The 13,332-nt window shown below is 40.8% G+C and overlaps 1 protein-coding gene and 1 long non-coding RNA gene across 6 annotated transcripts in view; one reads left to right on the forward strand and one right to left on the reverse strand.

Annotated features, from left to right (window-relative positions):
• LOC125770558 (uncharacterized) overlaps positions 1-13,332 on the reverse strand; it is a 35,323-nt gene that overhangs the window by 3,924 nt on the left and 18,067 nt on the right. The window lies entirely within an intron of this gene.
• Positions 764-12,244, forward strand: LOC125770551 (uncharacterized protein DDB_G0271670). 3 transcript variants are annotated; one of them, XM_049440258.1, is made up of 8 exons: positions 764-1,852; positions 3,176-4,492; positions 4,571-4,687; positions 8,304-8,513; positions 8,591-8,677; positions 8,841-8,994; positions 9,628-9,993; positions 10,070-12,244. In XM_049440258.1, the coding sequence occupies exons 2-8, from the start codon at positions 4,472-4,474 to the stop codon at positions 10,849-10,851; spliced, it is 1,737 nt and encodes a 578-aa protein (XP_049296215.1). In that variant the 5' UTR covers positions 764-1,852; positions 3,176-4,471; the 3' UTR covers positions 10,852-12,244. The 3 variants fall into 3 exon arrangements, with proteins under 3 accessions (XP_049296215.1, XP_049296216.1, XP_049296217.1); XM_049440259.1 differs by having other exon boundaries at positions 3,196-4,492; XM_049440260.1 differs by having other exon boundaries at positions 3,293-4,492.

Below are 13,332 nucleotides of genomic sequence, written 5' to 3' on the forward strand. Positions count from 1 at the left end.
ATAGTTCGTAGATATTCGTTAAGATGGAAAAATCATGTTATTTTTTCTATAATTGTATTTTATAGTACAACAGTATACAGGCGTCCCCCGAGTTACGACCCCCCCGAGATACCACGATTCGCAGATACGACGATTTTGATCTTGACAGTTGACAGTTGTTATGTTGCTCAAATTGTCAGTTTTATTTTATTTTCACCGCCAACCGTTAAAATACCATAGTCTTCACTGAATATAAAAATTAATTTGTTGGAATAAACTTATACATTCTCGATAAATATTTTAAGGAAATACTGAAAAGATCAATTAATATACTATTCAAAATGATTTCTAGATTATTTTTTCCTCTAAAATATTTAAACATAGCTTTCGACTCTCTACGAATGGTTATAAACGATGTATTCTCGACTTCCAACGATTTCGATTTACGCCTTACTTCGGGCTCTTTTTTCGGTCCCAAATACAGTCGTAACTCGGGGGACGCCTGTAATTAGTTTAGGCGGCAAATTGTATCATTGGCATTACAATCAATCTCTTAGAATATAAATGTATTAAAAATGTTTGTTGAATGAAGCTTAAACAATGTGCAAAATCTTGATTATTAAAAGATTTTCGAGCCTTCAAAGATTCATGAATCTTTAATGAATCAAGATGCTTTAGAGCTCCATGAATCTTTGGAGTCTGGAGTCTCAGATTTTTTGTTGTAAAGTCATGTGTCGATTCTTTGAAGATTCTTAAAATTCTAAATAATCTCTCCTTTGGAACTCCAGAAAGCTCTGTTGATCCTTGATTTTACAAATGTTTTAGCTTCTTCAAAAAAAAAACTTTGTATAGTTATAACATAACTTTATATTAGTATAAAATCTAAGTTTAATATGAACGATTGCTTGTTAAGTCCGAGAGGCAATCTCTTGTGATATTCACGAAATTTTATAAATAGAGATACAAAGTCATTCTGATTCATGTGTCTGAGTACTCCAAATGGTCACCTTTTTTCTTAGCATAAAAAGCATAATACTTCCAGTGGTTGAAACTGGTAGCAGCATCAAATGAACATCTAAAACAAAAAAGAAACCCTTCTTTATGCGGGCGGTTTCTTCGCAAACAACAAAAGACTCGGGTTGAAAGTAAAGACAACGGAAAAGAATCATGTCAGCAACGCTTCGATGCATGCAAATTAACCTGGTGCGTTTTGCGATGCGATGATCTTGCTTCTTTGGCCTGAAACGCTGAAAGTAAAAAACCACAAAGTGTATGCAAAACGAAGTCATCGTCGGTGCAAAAAAAACGAACAATCACCACAGGACTCGACTCGAGTGAGCAGACTAATTTTGAGCGTTGTCTCACGTCAGCATGAGTCGCCTGTGTGTGCCTGATGCGACGACAATTTTTGGTGGAAAAGCAGTTGCTCAGCAGATGAGAATGGCAGCGAGAACGTCGTACAGCTGCTGGAGCGTGTGGTTTGGAAAATGGGAGCGAAACTACGGTAAGTTTTGCGAGAGTATGAAACCGTGCCAGAGAGGAAAGCTTTCGAACTAAACTGGCCATCCGCACGCAAAACATGCTCAGTCTCGTTCGCTTTCCGATCGCGCTCGGTAACGAAGTTAGAGTTTTCCGGCTTTTCCGGGGACTTTGGTGCGGTCCCACCCCCCCAGTTTGGGGTTGGTACACAAAGCCTTTTTTCTCTCACTTCCCTCACTATCATCTTCGTGGAAATAGTGCTGTACGAATGGGGTAGAAGCAACTGCATAAAAATGTGTTGTTCCCTTTCGCATGCCGTGACTTTTGCGTCCGGGTGGATGGACGCTTTTCAAAAGAGTTATAGCTGAATAGAACCGTATCGATTGTATGCTGGGTAAGGTTAAAAATTGTACCCGTGTAAAGTGTTGAATTCATCCCTATCTCTAGTGCTTGGTTACATTCTGTAGAAGCAGCTCCGTGTGGAAAAGAACAAATCTAAAATTTTTATCTATCGTAGTTGTTATGAGAATTTATGTGTTCTCCTCAGTTTCCTTTAACTCTCTGCCTTGGTCACCCTTAAAAAGAAAGGAAGAAAAAAAAAACTCAAATCGAGCAGTGTAATGTGACTTTGGGCAACCATGGCAACGGTAAAGGTTTTGTCGTCGGCTTGTCTACATCGTACCAAGTGCTTCCGAAGCGAACTTAGAAGAAAGTGAACAAAGGGGGCAACTGCTCACTAAAGTGTCACACACCACTAGTACTTGGTAGTGAGCGCTTGGGGCAAACAGTTTGCCCACGATGCAACGACAATACAACAACAGATGGTTCGGTGATACTGTGTTATCTATGTACGCACCGTCCTTTAGCAGGTCTGTTGATCTTTCTGTGTGTGTGTGTTTTTGGGGGGGGTCTCACATTTTTAGGGGTCAGCTCGCGAAAGCAGCTCAGCTGCTCCGTTGTGTGCAGCCCTGTCACACATTGTTTACGCCAGTCGCTCGTGGTCGCTCGGTTTGCGTGATTTGCGCGTGTTTTGTGAGATGTCAAAAATAAGGGAGCGTCACTTGTCACGCAAAAAAAAAAACAAAGTGAAACATTTCAACCAAACAACACACACCCGCGTGAGCGTGAGAGACCAACGAGAGAGAAAGAAGAGTAGCAATAGTATGGCCGAAAGATAGTTCGTTGTAGCTCCTGTTGCGGTACAGGCATATACCATTCCGGTACGCGCGTTCTCCGTCCGTTTGGTTGGTTTTGGCCACGAATGCTCGAACATCCTTTTCCGTACCGGGACAGAAGGAAATTCGCACGCACTACGCTGGTTCGTGTAGCCGAATTCGGACGAATACGGCTTGCCGTTACATAATACGCAAGTGGTTCGGCATGCCACCGCAGGCAAGGCGTCCTTTATCAGTGCGTAATGGATCCCGGTTTTGCTGGGAGACATGTGTAGAAAGGAAAACGTGTACGAGAACTCGTCACGTTTGTTGCTTTAATGACCCATTCGGTTGGTGACAACAGGGCAAAGTTTAGCAAGTGTTAAACCTTGAGGTTGAAACCGGTACTAAACGCCAAAAAACGCAGCTACGATAGAAACGTGTTGACAAAAAAAAAACAAATCAAAGAAAACGGAAAATCCGTTCAGTGAAAATTTATAAAGTGGTTTAGATTTAATATAAAAAAACATGTGTTTAAAAAAATACTTTCTTTATTCCAAAAGAATATATAAAAAAACATTAGAGAATAAAAAGTGACTAAAAATACTTCCAAATTAATTATGCTGTGAAAAAAAAAACAAAAAATGTATAAAGTTTTTATAACAAATGGTTATGTTAAGCTGTGTGCAATTACAATACTAGCCAACAGTAGGAATGACATGGATTCAATCAATACCGTGCAGAGGAGAAGAAGAAGTAAACGAGATTTAATCTCGGAATCGACAAAACACACTGAGCTGGAAGTAACACACCCATTGAACCATGATTCCGGGCGTTACCGGAGCGGTACGGACCATGAAAATAAAATGAAAATAAAACTGTTGAAGTAAGTAATTAACATTAGGGAAGACGGAAACGAAACGTTGTCGTTCCAGTGCGGCATCGAGTGGAAAGAAAAAGGAAGGAAACAAAATCAATTGAAAACAATATCCATCGACCTCAATGCAAGTAGGTTTGATGTCTTGATTGTGTCGGTGGTACCAAATACAGCTATAAAACCATCGCCCGAAGCTATGTCCTTTACCACGCATCAGCCGGAAAGAACGAAAACAGTGCAATAATCAAAATATGTCACAAACGTAACTTCAAACACGGTTTTTGCAAATCGGCTGGCTGGTCTTATTTGTGTGTGTGCGCTAGTGAAGTAATATCCAGCCGGGCAGGAGACGGCCAGTGGCAAAGGGGTGTCAATTTAATAAAGTTTTGTGATATTGGTTTTTCCTTCGTGCAACGGCTAAAACCACCGTACCGCCTGCCGGTGAGTATGGTTACGTTAATCAAAAGCAGCCAATCGGTTGCCTTCCGTTTGTCTCACGAATCAAACGATGTGCTTTCGTGCGCACCGGACAATGTTCGTGAACGAGCGGCACGTGGTGTTAGTGCTTCCGGCGGGGTACAAACGACGACCCCGTGTACGAGAACGATGAGCCCGGTTTTTGGTGGCGCAGCTGTCAACCTCGGAAAGTGGAACCGATCGGATCACAGCAGGATTCCTGAATCGTAGATGAATCCTTCGATCGATGTGTAAAGCCCCCCCGCCCGGGGAGAGGTGGAGAAACGTTTTCCGGCCACGTTTGATTAAAGTGTGTGGGAGGCAAACAATGTACGCGCCAATTTGTTGAAATTGTTGTTGCTTGTTGTTGCTTGTTTGTTAACAACTCAGAAGTGCTCATAATATCAGTAGTAGTAAGAAGTTTTTGAAGCAAGACAAAAAGGCAGGTGTGTTTCTACCTGGTGAAGCAACCAGCTACGGCTTATTATCAAAACCGATACAGAATCGATTAGTAAAAACCGGCAAGATGGGAAATGGCATGAACAAGGTAAGTGATGTTTTAGGTCATCAGTAATTGCAGGCTTTTGCTAAATTTCCACCACGAATTTGATGCGGTTTGTTACAGGTCATGCCCGGGTTGTATATTGGCAACTATAGGGACTCAAAAGATTACCAGCAGCTGGACCGATATGGGATCTCGCATATAGTCTCCATTCACGATAGTCCACGACGATTTCATCCAGTAAGTGTGATGCTAGTTCCCATTTACACAACAGTCCTGTTTCTATCATTTAAAGCTCTTCATATGAATTCAATAAGTTTGATTTATGTTATACTTGCGTTGTGATCGTTTTAAACTCAAAGTAACGCTGGTGCGTGTTAAAGCGTTACAACGAAACGCCCGCATGTATGCAATTGAACGGTTTTAATTGTTTGTTATCTTTTTTTTAGTCCTTTTGAAATCGTTGGGTGAACATATAAAAAAAAGAATTTAAAAACCCCACGCCTTAAAAATTAATGTTAAAAACAATATTAAAAAACAGTAACTGTAAATTAATATTCGTTAGCTTATTTATGTCTTGAAATCTGAAGCTTGATTAATTCGTTTTAATTGGTATGAGTAGTAAACAGAACGCTTGATTAACAGCAAATTACAAATGGAATTAAACAATGTTCAGTGATTAATTTTGTAAACTTGATCCCACATGACTTGGCTTTGTTAACTAGTGGAACTATATATACACATTCCACCTTGTTATAGCCCGGTAGTTCATCGTTAATTAATATAATGGACACAATTATCGCACGCTTATCAACGGTATGATTGATTGAAGAAACCATGCCAAAGCAAGCCATCATCGAACAGCAGAAACTATGAAACCATGTGGGTCTCGCTAACGAAAACAAGCTGCACCGGGAGTGGTAAAAGCTTATTCAATAGATCAATAACCGTACTGTAACAGCGGAAGAGTGCTAAAAGACAAACCAAGGAAGGAATGAACCGTACGACACCAACATTCATAACCACCGTACGATGGATGTTTTTATGGAGAAAGTTGTTGTCTACATTTGTAGCCAATGGGAAAGAAGAAAAAAAAACAAATAGGAACCTAACAGCATAAACTATTTGATCACCGGCCAAGAGGCCGTCCTTTGATGGACGTGATCGTAAACGGGTAAGATAAAACATGGTACGCCATCGTGATTCTTGCTTCATTTCCGTTGAAAGTTTATTTCATGCCGAAAGTCGTTTCCGGCTGGGGCGAATGTTTTATTTAGACCGTGATTATGGGACGGTTTGATAAGTTTCAGTTCAGGTTTTGTCGCTTATGCTAAAGAGGTATTAATTTATGCACGTTGAGAACGGTGCAGGATTGTTTTGGAGTAAAGACATGGACGACTATGAATTAAATATTATCGTCGTTCTGTCATTAGGTGAGGGAAATGAATACGTTTAGCGGATGATAACTTTATTTATTTTGGAAAACACTTTTTATTGAGCGGGCGGGAAAGGTAAACACCGTGACAGGTGTACCTGATTCCTGGTGAAACACCTGTAGTTGTTGTACTGGACTGTCTAAATGAAGCCTAAAAGTATGCAATACGCAAAACAAATTTACTTTTTCATGACTATTGACAATTTTGGATCTATTTTTCCCCTATTAATTCCGCCTGACACAGATTAATATCTCAATTTGTTTGACATTACCATTTGGATCAACCTCTTCGGGTAAACTAATGAACTACTTTCTCCAATAACTATATCTAAACATAGTATTTAAATTGAAATCAGCCCGAGTAAGTTTTCAAATGCCTATAGGAAAAGGTTCGCAAAAATCTCAAGGTATTGTGAAAGGTTCTTAACGATTTGTTTGAGTAGCAGCGTTTCTAGAGCTCATTAGTTATGTTCGTACCACTCAAAAAAGGGCCCATTCTAGAGCCAAGTGAATGGACAGGTTTTACATAATGCATCATCGCTGTCAGACGACGCTACCCACGACATGTTATCTATATTGCCAAAATGGTTGCATGATTTACAGCACCCATCAGCTACGTTTTATTCGGTGTTTGTTTCAGTTTTATGGCTAGAAATTTTTCGGTAGAAGAAGCAATAAAAAACATCGATACTTAAGATGGGGTTGGAGCTTTTGTTTGTTTGAATCGAACAGACTGTTCTGTTATCTACAACCGCTAAGGATCCCCGTACCCGGTAGGACATTGATCAAACTTTTGTACGCCACCACAAATGGCGATGTAAAGCTTCAAAGTACATGGGAACACCCTGGGAAGAAACAAATCCCATAATCCCTGATAGGGGAACTGTTCTACACATGTAAAATGGCTGCAAATGGAAGCGTACGAAGAGGACATAATGTGTGCAGCGTGAAAGAATCCCGTGCCGTGACCAAGTTTTTCTCCAACGTGGATCTTTGGGCCTAATGGGGAAACCATTCAATGTATGGGAAACATTTTTTATCCATTTCCCTGTATCGCTCAAGAATTCCCAGAATTCTGACCACTTTGTGTCGTAAGAATCGCTCATCAATCTTGTTCGCCTGAAAGCTTCTCGTATCGTATCCTGTTAAAAGGGGTTGCACAACACCGATACGGGAAGTTCGTATTTTTATAAAGCACAAAATTTAATAATAAAAAGCCTCTATCCTTCATCCAGCATTACATTAACGATGGAAGTAGCCTTTCAACTTCGCAAAGTTCTGCAAATATTTTGCTATATCATCTTTTTTCCAACCATTGCAAAACTGGCAATTCCAAGCACTTGAAGAAGTAGTTTGAAGAACGTTTTGGATGGCATTTCGAAGAGCTGTGGTATAGTGGTCTGGATGACGGGTTTTTTTTAATCAATACTTGCTCTCGAATACTTTGCGTGACACAGATGCTATATGGGCCGCAGGATGTGGGTTATCGTTCAAAAGCCACATACTGCTGATATTATTCTTTTTCGTGTGTGAATAGCATTTTCTTACCCAGTATGGAACACACGTTCGACATGCCGTGAAGGGGTCACGACATTTTTCCTGATAAAACAAGCAATTGCTTTTTTTTGAGTGAAACATTCGTGCGATGAATCATCGACAAGTCTGTTGTGACCCAATGAAAGCGTGTTTGGTGTGTGTGTGTGTGTCTCTGAGGTTATTCGACTGTAGAGTTTGCGAGATAAGGGTCCACAACCGGTCGATTCATACTGGCAACAAGGAGCTAAAATTGTGCTACCTAAAGCAAGAAAAACGACCGAGAACCAAATGTTCTACCACGGCATACCTCCCAAAGGAGTGCTCCGTGGGACAAAAGTTTTTGAAAAGGATTTTTTGTTGCTCATAGGCAGACATATGATCTGTGTGGTTAGGTAGTTGCCTAAACAACATACCGGTTTTAAAACAGAGCTGGGACATGCCGTGGTACAACTGTATTCAAACCTAATCTAGTCCACGAATGTCACAGTTGGGGAAAGGTGGATGTCATAATTTCTCCTCGTTAATTAACCTTTACACATAAGCTGATACAAAATGTATATGCGACCTACATCGTTAGTGGTTTAAATGGCAAGAGTTGCTGGGTTTTACTGTGAAAGTATTGCCGACTGGAAAAGCATCACTCTAACTTACTTAAAACTGTTTAACGAAGAGGTTGTTTGAGAACTTTGTGTTTAAAATTAAATTGCAAACGCCAGAATGTATGCAACATAGGCGCATTTTCAGCGTAGTATGAAACAAAGCATAAAGAGTTGCATACATTACGGCGTATTGCAGAATCTTAACCTTGTTTGCAAACAAACTCAATTATGCCATAATGCACTTTTATGTGACATGTTTTTTATCATCTTATTCAACTCCCTCTAGGATAAACATTACCTGTGTGTGATTGCTGCAGATAAACCGGACCAAAACCTGTCGCAATACTTTTCGGTGTGCAATGATTTCATCCATTCGGCACGGCTGAAGCAGGGCAACGTACTGATTCACTGCCTAGCCGGCATGTCCCGCTCTGTAACGGTTGCCGTTGCCTACATCATGTGCGTCACACCGTTGAGTTGGAAGGAAGCTTTAAAGGTACGGGCCTGGCACTAGCTAGAGACACGGTACCTGGGACCTGGGTGTTCACAACAGTAATTTACTCTTCTTTCCAGGTGGTACGTGCTGGTCGCTCGATAGCTAATCCGAATGTGGGCTTTCAGAATCAGCTGCAGGATTTCGAAACCAGCAAACTGATAGAGGTAAGACGACCGGCACCTAGGGACTCGTTCATCGTTGTGAGGAATGCCTCGGAAGGGATGAAACCATCGGATATGGACCTAGTTTTATTTCCCCTGTTTTGATTAACGTGATAAATCGTTTCGGGTGTGTTCATTATTTCTCCCGTTTCGCACACACACACAGGAACGAAGACGGTTGAAGGAACGTTTTCCTAGCTTAGCGCTTGAGTCGACCGATAAGGAGCAGTGTTACATAGCTTTAGATTATTATGAAGAGCTGCTAGAAAGTAAAGACGTTTGTGAAGGTCACTGCAAGTTCGGGAAAGACTGTCCAACGGGTGAGTGAATAAATGAAAAATATTATGTTTATAGCTACACTCCATGTCATAAATGTCATCATAAATTGCCTCCAATTACAGAGATCTTCCCTTACATCCCTTTTCGCAACTTAACAAAATGTTAACCTCCTAACGACCATATGTTCAATTCGTGACCTATTTCTATCGAAATTTTACCGATTGTATTTATCATGCTTATTTCTAGACTGCTTCTCTTCCCACAGCATCATACAGCAATGCTTTCGTACAAAAAAAGCTTCTTTCATATCATTCGGCTGGCTTTTATGACATCTTTCCTTTGGCTGTGACATCCATCATCCATCTTCACTTCACCATGACATTGCAATCACCGTGTCCATAATGTTTCGATTAAGAAACAAAGGCACAACGTGGTAGTTGGCTTTTTCATAACAATTTCGGAACTACTGACGTAAGGATCATTATCACTACTCATCATTCGATTATAAATCTTAGTTTAGGCATTAATCACATAAAGCATGTTTTAAACTATCTAACTAACACTCATGAATGCTGTTAAGGAATTCCATTAAGATGTGCAATGTTTTTTTTGTTAACGTGAAATATCGTCAGAGAGAAAACATTCCAATGATTGTTCTCGCGTTACATCCACAGGAATCTGCCGGACAGACTCCCGTGGTGGTATGAGACCTTCGCGAAAACCGAGTCTCTCTTCCAAAAAGCAATACAACACATCGCTCTCAACGTCGCCCTCGACCTCCTCCCAGCTGTCGGTACGAAGCGTAGGAACTCCCGGTGGTGGAGGGGCACAGTCCTGTCCAACATCGCCCCGCTGCTCGAAAGCATTGAGCCAACGTCCGGGCAATGGTGGAGCGACCCGGAATCCAGAAAACCCCCGAGCAGCGGGTGAATATGCGGCCGAAATCGACTTGGGGGAGATATCTGAGCTTCGACGTAGTAGTAGCATCGTCAGTACCTTTCGTCCTCGAAGCAGCCCGGCCGGGTTGTATTCCTATACAGGTGGATATAGCTTTCATGAGGCATGTATCTCTTTCTCACAGCTCTACAATATCTGGTACTGTTTTTTTGTTTGCAGGTTCAGCGCCACCGTCCATACACGGTTCGCGGGTAGACTTGAGCGTTAGTGGAGGTACCGGATCCGCCATCTATCTTGGCTCTACCAGTGGAAGTGGTGGAGCTAGCGGGTCTGGCGGAGCGACGGGTGGTGTAGGATCAGCAAATAATTCCCCAGGACCGGGACGTCGTCTTAGTATGCGATCCACACCCAAATCAACACCCCGCTCAACGCCAGAATCATCTCCAAAGGCATCTCCCAAGAAGAGTGCCTCAACAAGGTCTTTGTCAACCACCCCAGCAGGAAGTACAGGTTCGCCGAAAAAGAGCGTATCCGGAAGTGGTGGTGGACGTACAGCAACGGTAACACCTGCCACTTCTACGCCTCCGACTAATGCCAGCTCGTGTCCAAAAAAAGACGACAAGCCAAGCAAACTAACCTCAAAAACCACCGTCCCAAGTAATGCTACTAATGCAAGTACCACTACTACCACTACTACAACTACTAGTACTACTACTTCTACTACTAGTGCGGGAGGCAGTGTAGCGAGTAAGGCTGCACCCGCGCGTACTCCATCAATTGTGATAGACATAACCACAACTACGGCCACAATTACGACCTGTACGACCTCCAGCAAGGATGTAGCTTACGGACGACCAACCGAAAAGCGGGACGCTACATCCAAGGTCGCACAAACTAAAGGTGCTGGCGGTAAAGGAAGCAACACCAACAACACGAATGCATCCTCCAAAACAATGGTTGCCAGCAATAATGCTAACAATAGACCAGTGAAGCAGGAATAGGATGAATAGCCCATTGGTCGATAACGTAACGATGCACTACAGTGATGGAAAGGTTTTATTATCATAAAATAGAATCCACCGTTGTTGAGTTGATGGAGGATTGAGAGCTGTCTGTTTTTGGGTACAATAATAACACCAGCGCAACTGACAGCTTCCTTTTGTGTTCTCCCCCCGAAGCTGGCCCGAATCCTACACCCCGTGTTAGGAAAATGTTGGATTTCATTAGATTGATAACCTGATAATAATACGGTGCCCTCCGGTTAGCGGGTTGCATCGAAAAGCTCAAACGGAACGAAAATGATTAATTCAAACGCGAGGTTATATATGAAAAGCATATACACATTTAGTAGAAACAATCAAAAACCCATTTTGAATGCTAGATAGAGCAGTTTAGATGGTAAGTTTGCAGTTAAGATGCTACAATATTCGGAAACAAATCCCTAAAATAATGCTTTCGATGTAAATTTTTTTGGAAAACAAGTTCGTTTGATTTTTGTTTCTAGAGAGAGAGATAGAGAAGAGAAAACAAACATGTCAGCAGTCGTTCCTTACGGTATTCGATTCATAACTGGCTCAAAAATCAAAGACGCTACGAAAGCGTTAAATTTGTGTATCACAAATGTAAAGATATCAGCGTACGAGAGAAGTATGTTTTGCGTAGGTTCAGCTTGATGCTAAAAGAGTGTTGTTTGTAATGCATTTCGGCGGAAACGATCAAGCTACGATATCATGCGGTTTGTTGCAAGAAGCTTAAGGGAAATAAGGCACCGTTTTTCGCTTGCCTGCCTGTCGATGTGTTGTTATGCCAGTATGAATTAGATTGACAGCTATGATTGAACAATTATCGAGCGTGAACCAAAAACACACAGAAAGGTAAAAATATATCCACGTGTGCGAATGCACTTATATTTACACTGATACAAAAAACAAGAATCCGCACGTGTACCGTGAACATAAAATTAAACACATCAACCTTCGTAAGGATGGACGGCCATTAGCGATAATTGCCGTCTTTGGATTGTTATTGGTTTGCTCCCTAAGCAATGAAAGCCAACGTTTAGAATGGACAGAGAAAGCGTTAATAGCTGATTGAAGGGTTAAAGCATAAATATAAGAAGCGTTACAAGGTGATTTTCAAAGCGTAAAGCAGCTGCAAACGTTTCGCTTAGAGTGTGGCTATCGCATGGGCAAAAACAATTGGGAAGTATTTAAGAGAGAAAAGCAAAAAAAAAAAACATATTCGCACACATACTCGCGACCACTTTGGTTTCCACTTTGCTAAGTCCCGCTCCGTTATGTTATAAAAAGGGAATAGAATTTAAAAAAAAAAAACATCACACAACTGATACCGGTGATGATGATGATTGTAGTGCAATAAGGCAAATGGTTTTTTGGAAGTTGGATAGCAATGACCGATGGTGCAGGTTCGCAGTACAAAGGTGTAAGAATGATAGAAAGGCTAATATTTGCTATTGTTGGATAGACGTTGCGTTGGTTCTAAAGGGGTGTGAGAATGTGTTAGGTAGCAGCACACAAGCATGCACCCACACACACACACACACCCTCGCACGGCACGTGTAGTGTATGGAATGATATATTTATATTTAGCTATTTTATAAATTTTATTTTGATATATAAAACAAAAAAAACCCGAAAGCGTGAAGACGTGCAAAATAAAGCTTATACCGAAACGAAGAGAAACATCATTTTAATCGTCGAATTCGAACTAAAAAAAAAACAAATACAAATGAAAAAAGTTGATAAAAGAAATTTTGAGCAAATGATGACACACGTACGAAGGAATTGTTTTTTAAAATTATAAATTGTTATTATCGAATTAAACCCTATTCAGTGTAGTAATGTCTAATAATTTAATTTTGTTATAGTTATTGCATATTGCGAAGCGAAATGCGTTTCAGATTTGGTGAAAAACTCGCAATACGCCTAAATGTATGCAATATGAATCCACATTCAAAATTCAACATAACACGCAATGGCGCAATTTTGCACTGCTATAATTTTAAAATTTTGTAATGCCTGTTACAACAAAATACAACAACAGTATTTTTTTCAAAAACTTTTCTAAACATTTGCTAGAATTTGGTTACCATTTGATGTACAAACACTATGCAAACGTAGTAAAGATAAATGGTGTAATCCTTACTTCACACACATTTAAAGCGCTGATTTGGATTGGCCGCCTAATGCATGCAAAATGGGGCAATTAAATGGTCTTTAATCTTTGCGTTCTAGGGGAAAAAAGGACAACGCACTGTGTGGCTAATAGCAGCAATCAGTCACGCTGGTCACTGTAATCTTTGTTTACAGGCTTACAGCACAAATCTTTGTTTTACCAGCTCTTATTGCTCTTTTTTTTACTGCAAGTGGTTGAATAATACGTAAGAATAAACAATTAGTATCGTGACTAATATTCTAAACTGTTCAGCGGGTCAAGGTGTATAGATACACAGCTGTACCGTA

The sequence above is a fragment of the Anopheles funestus genome, chromosome 3RL (assembly GCF_943734845.2).
Source record: "Anopheles funestus chromosome 3RL, idAnoFuneDA-416_04, whole genome shotgun sequence".
Taxonomy (NCBI): Eukaryota; Metazoa; Arthropoda; class Insecta; order Diptera; family Culicidae; genus Anopheles; species Anopheles funestus.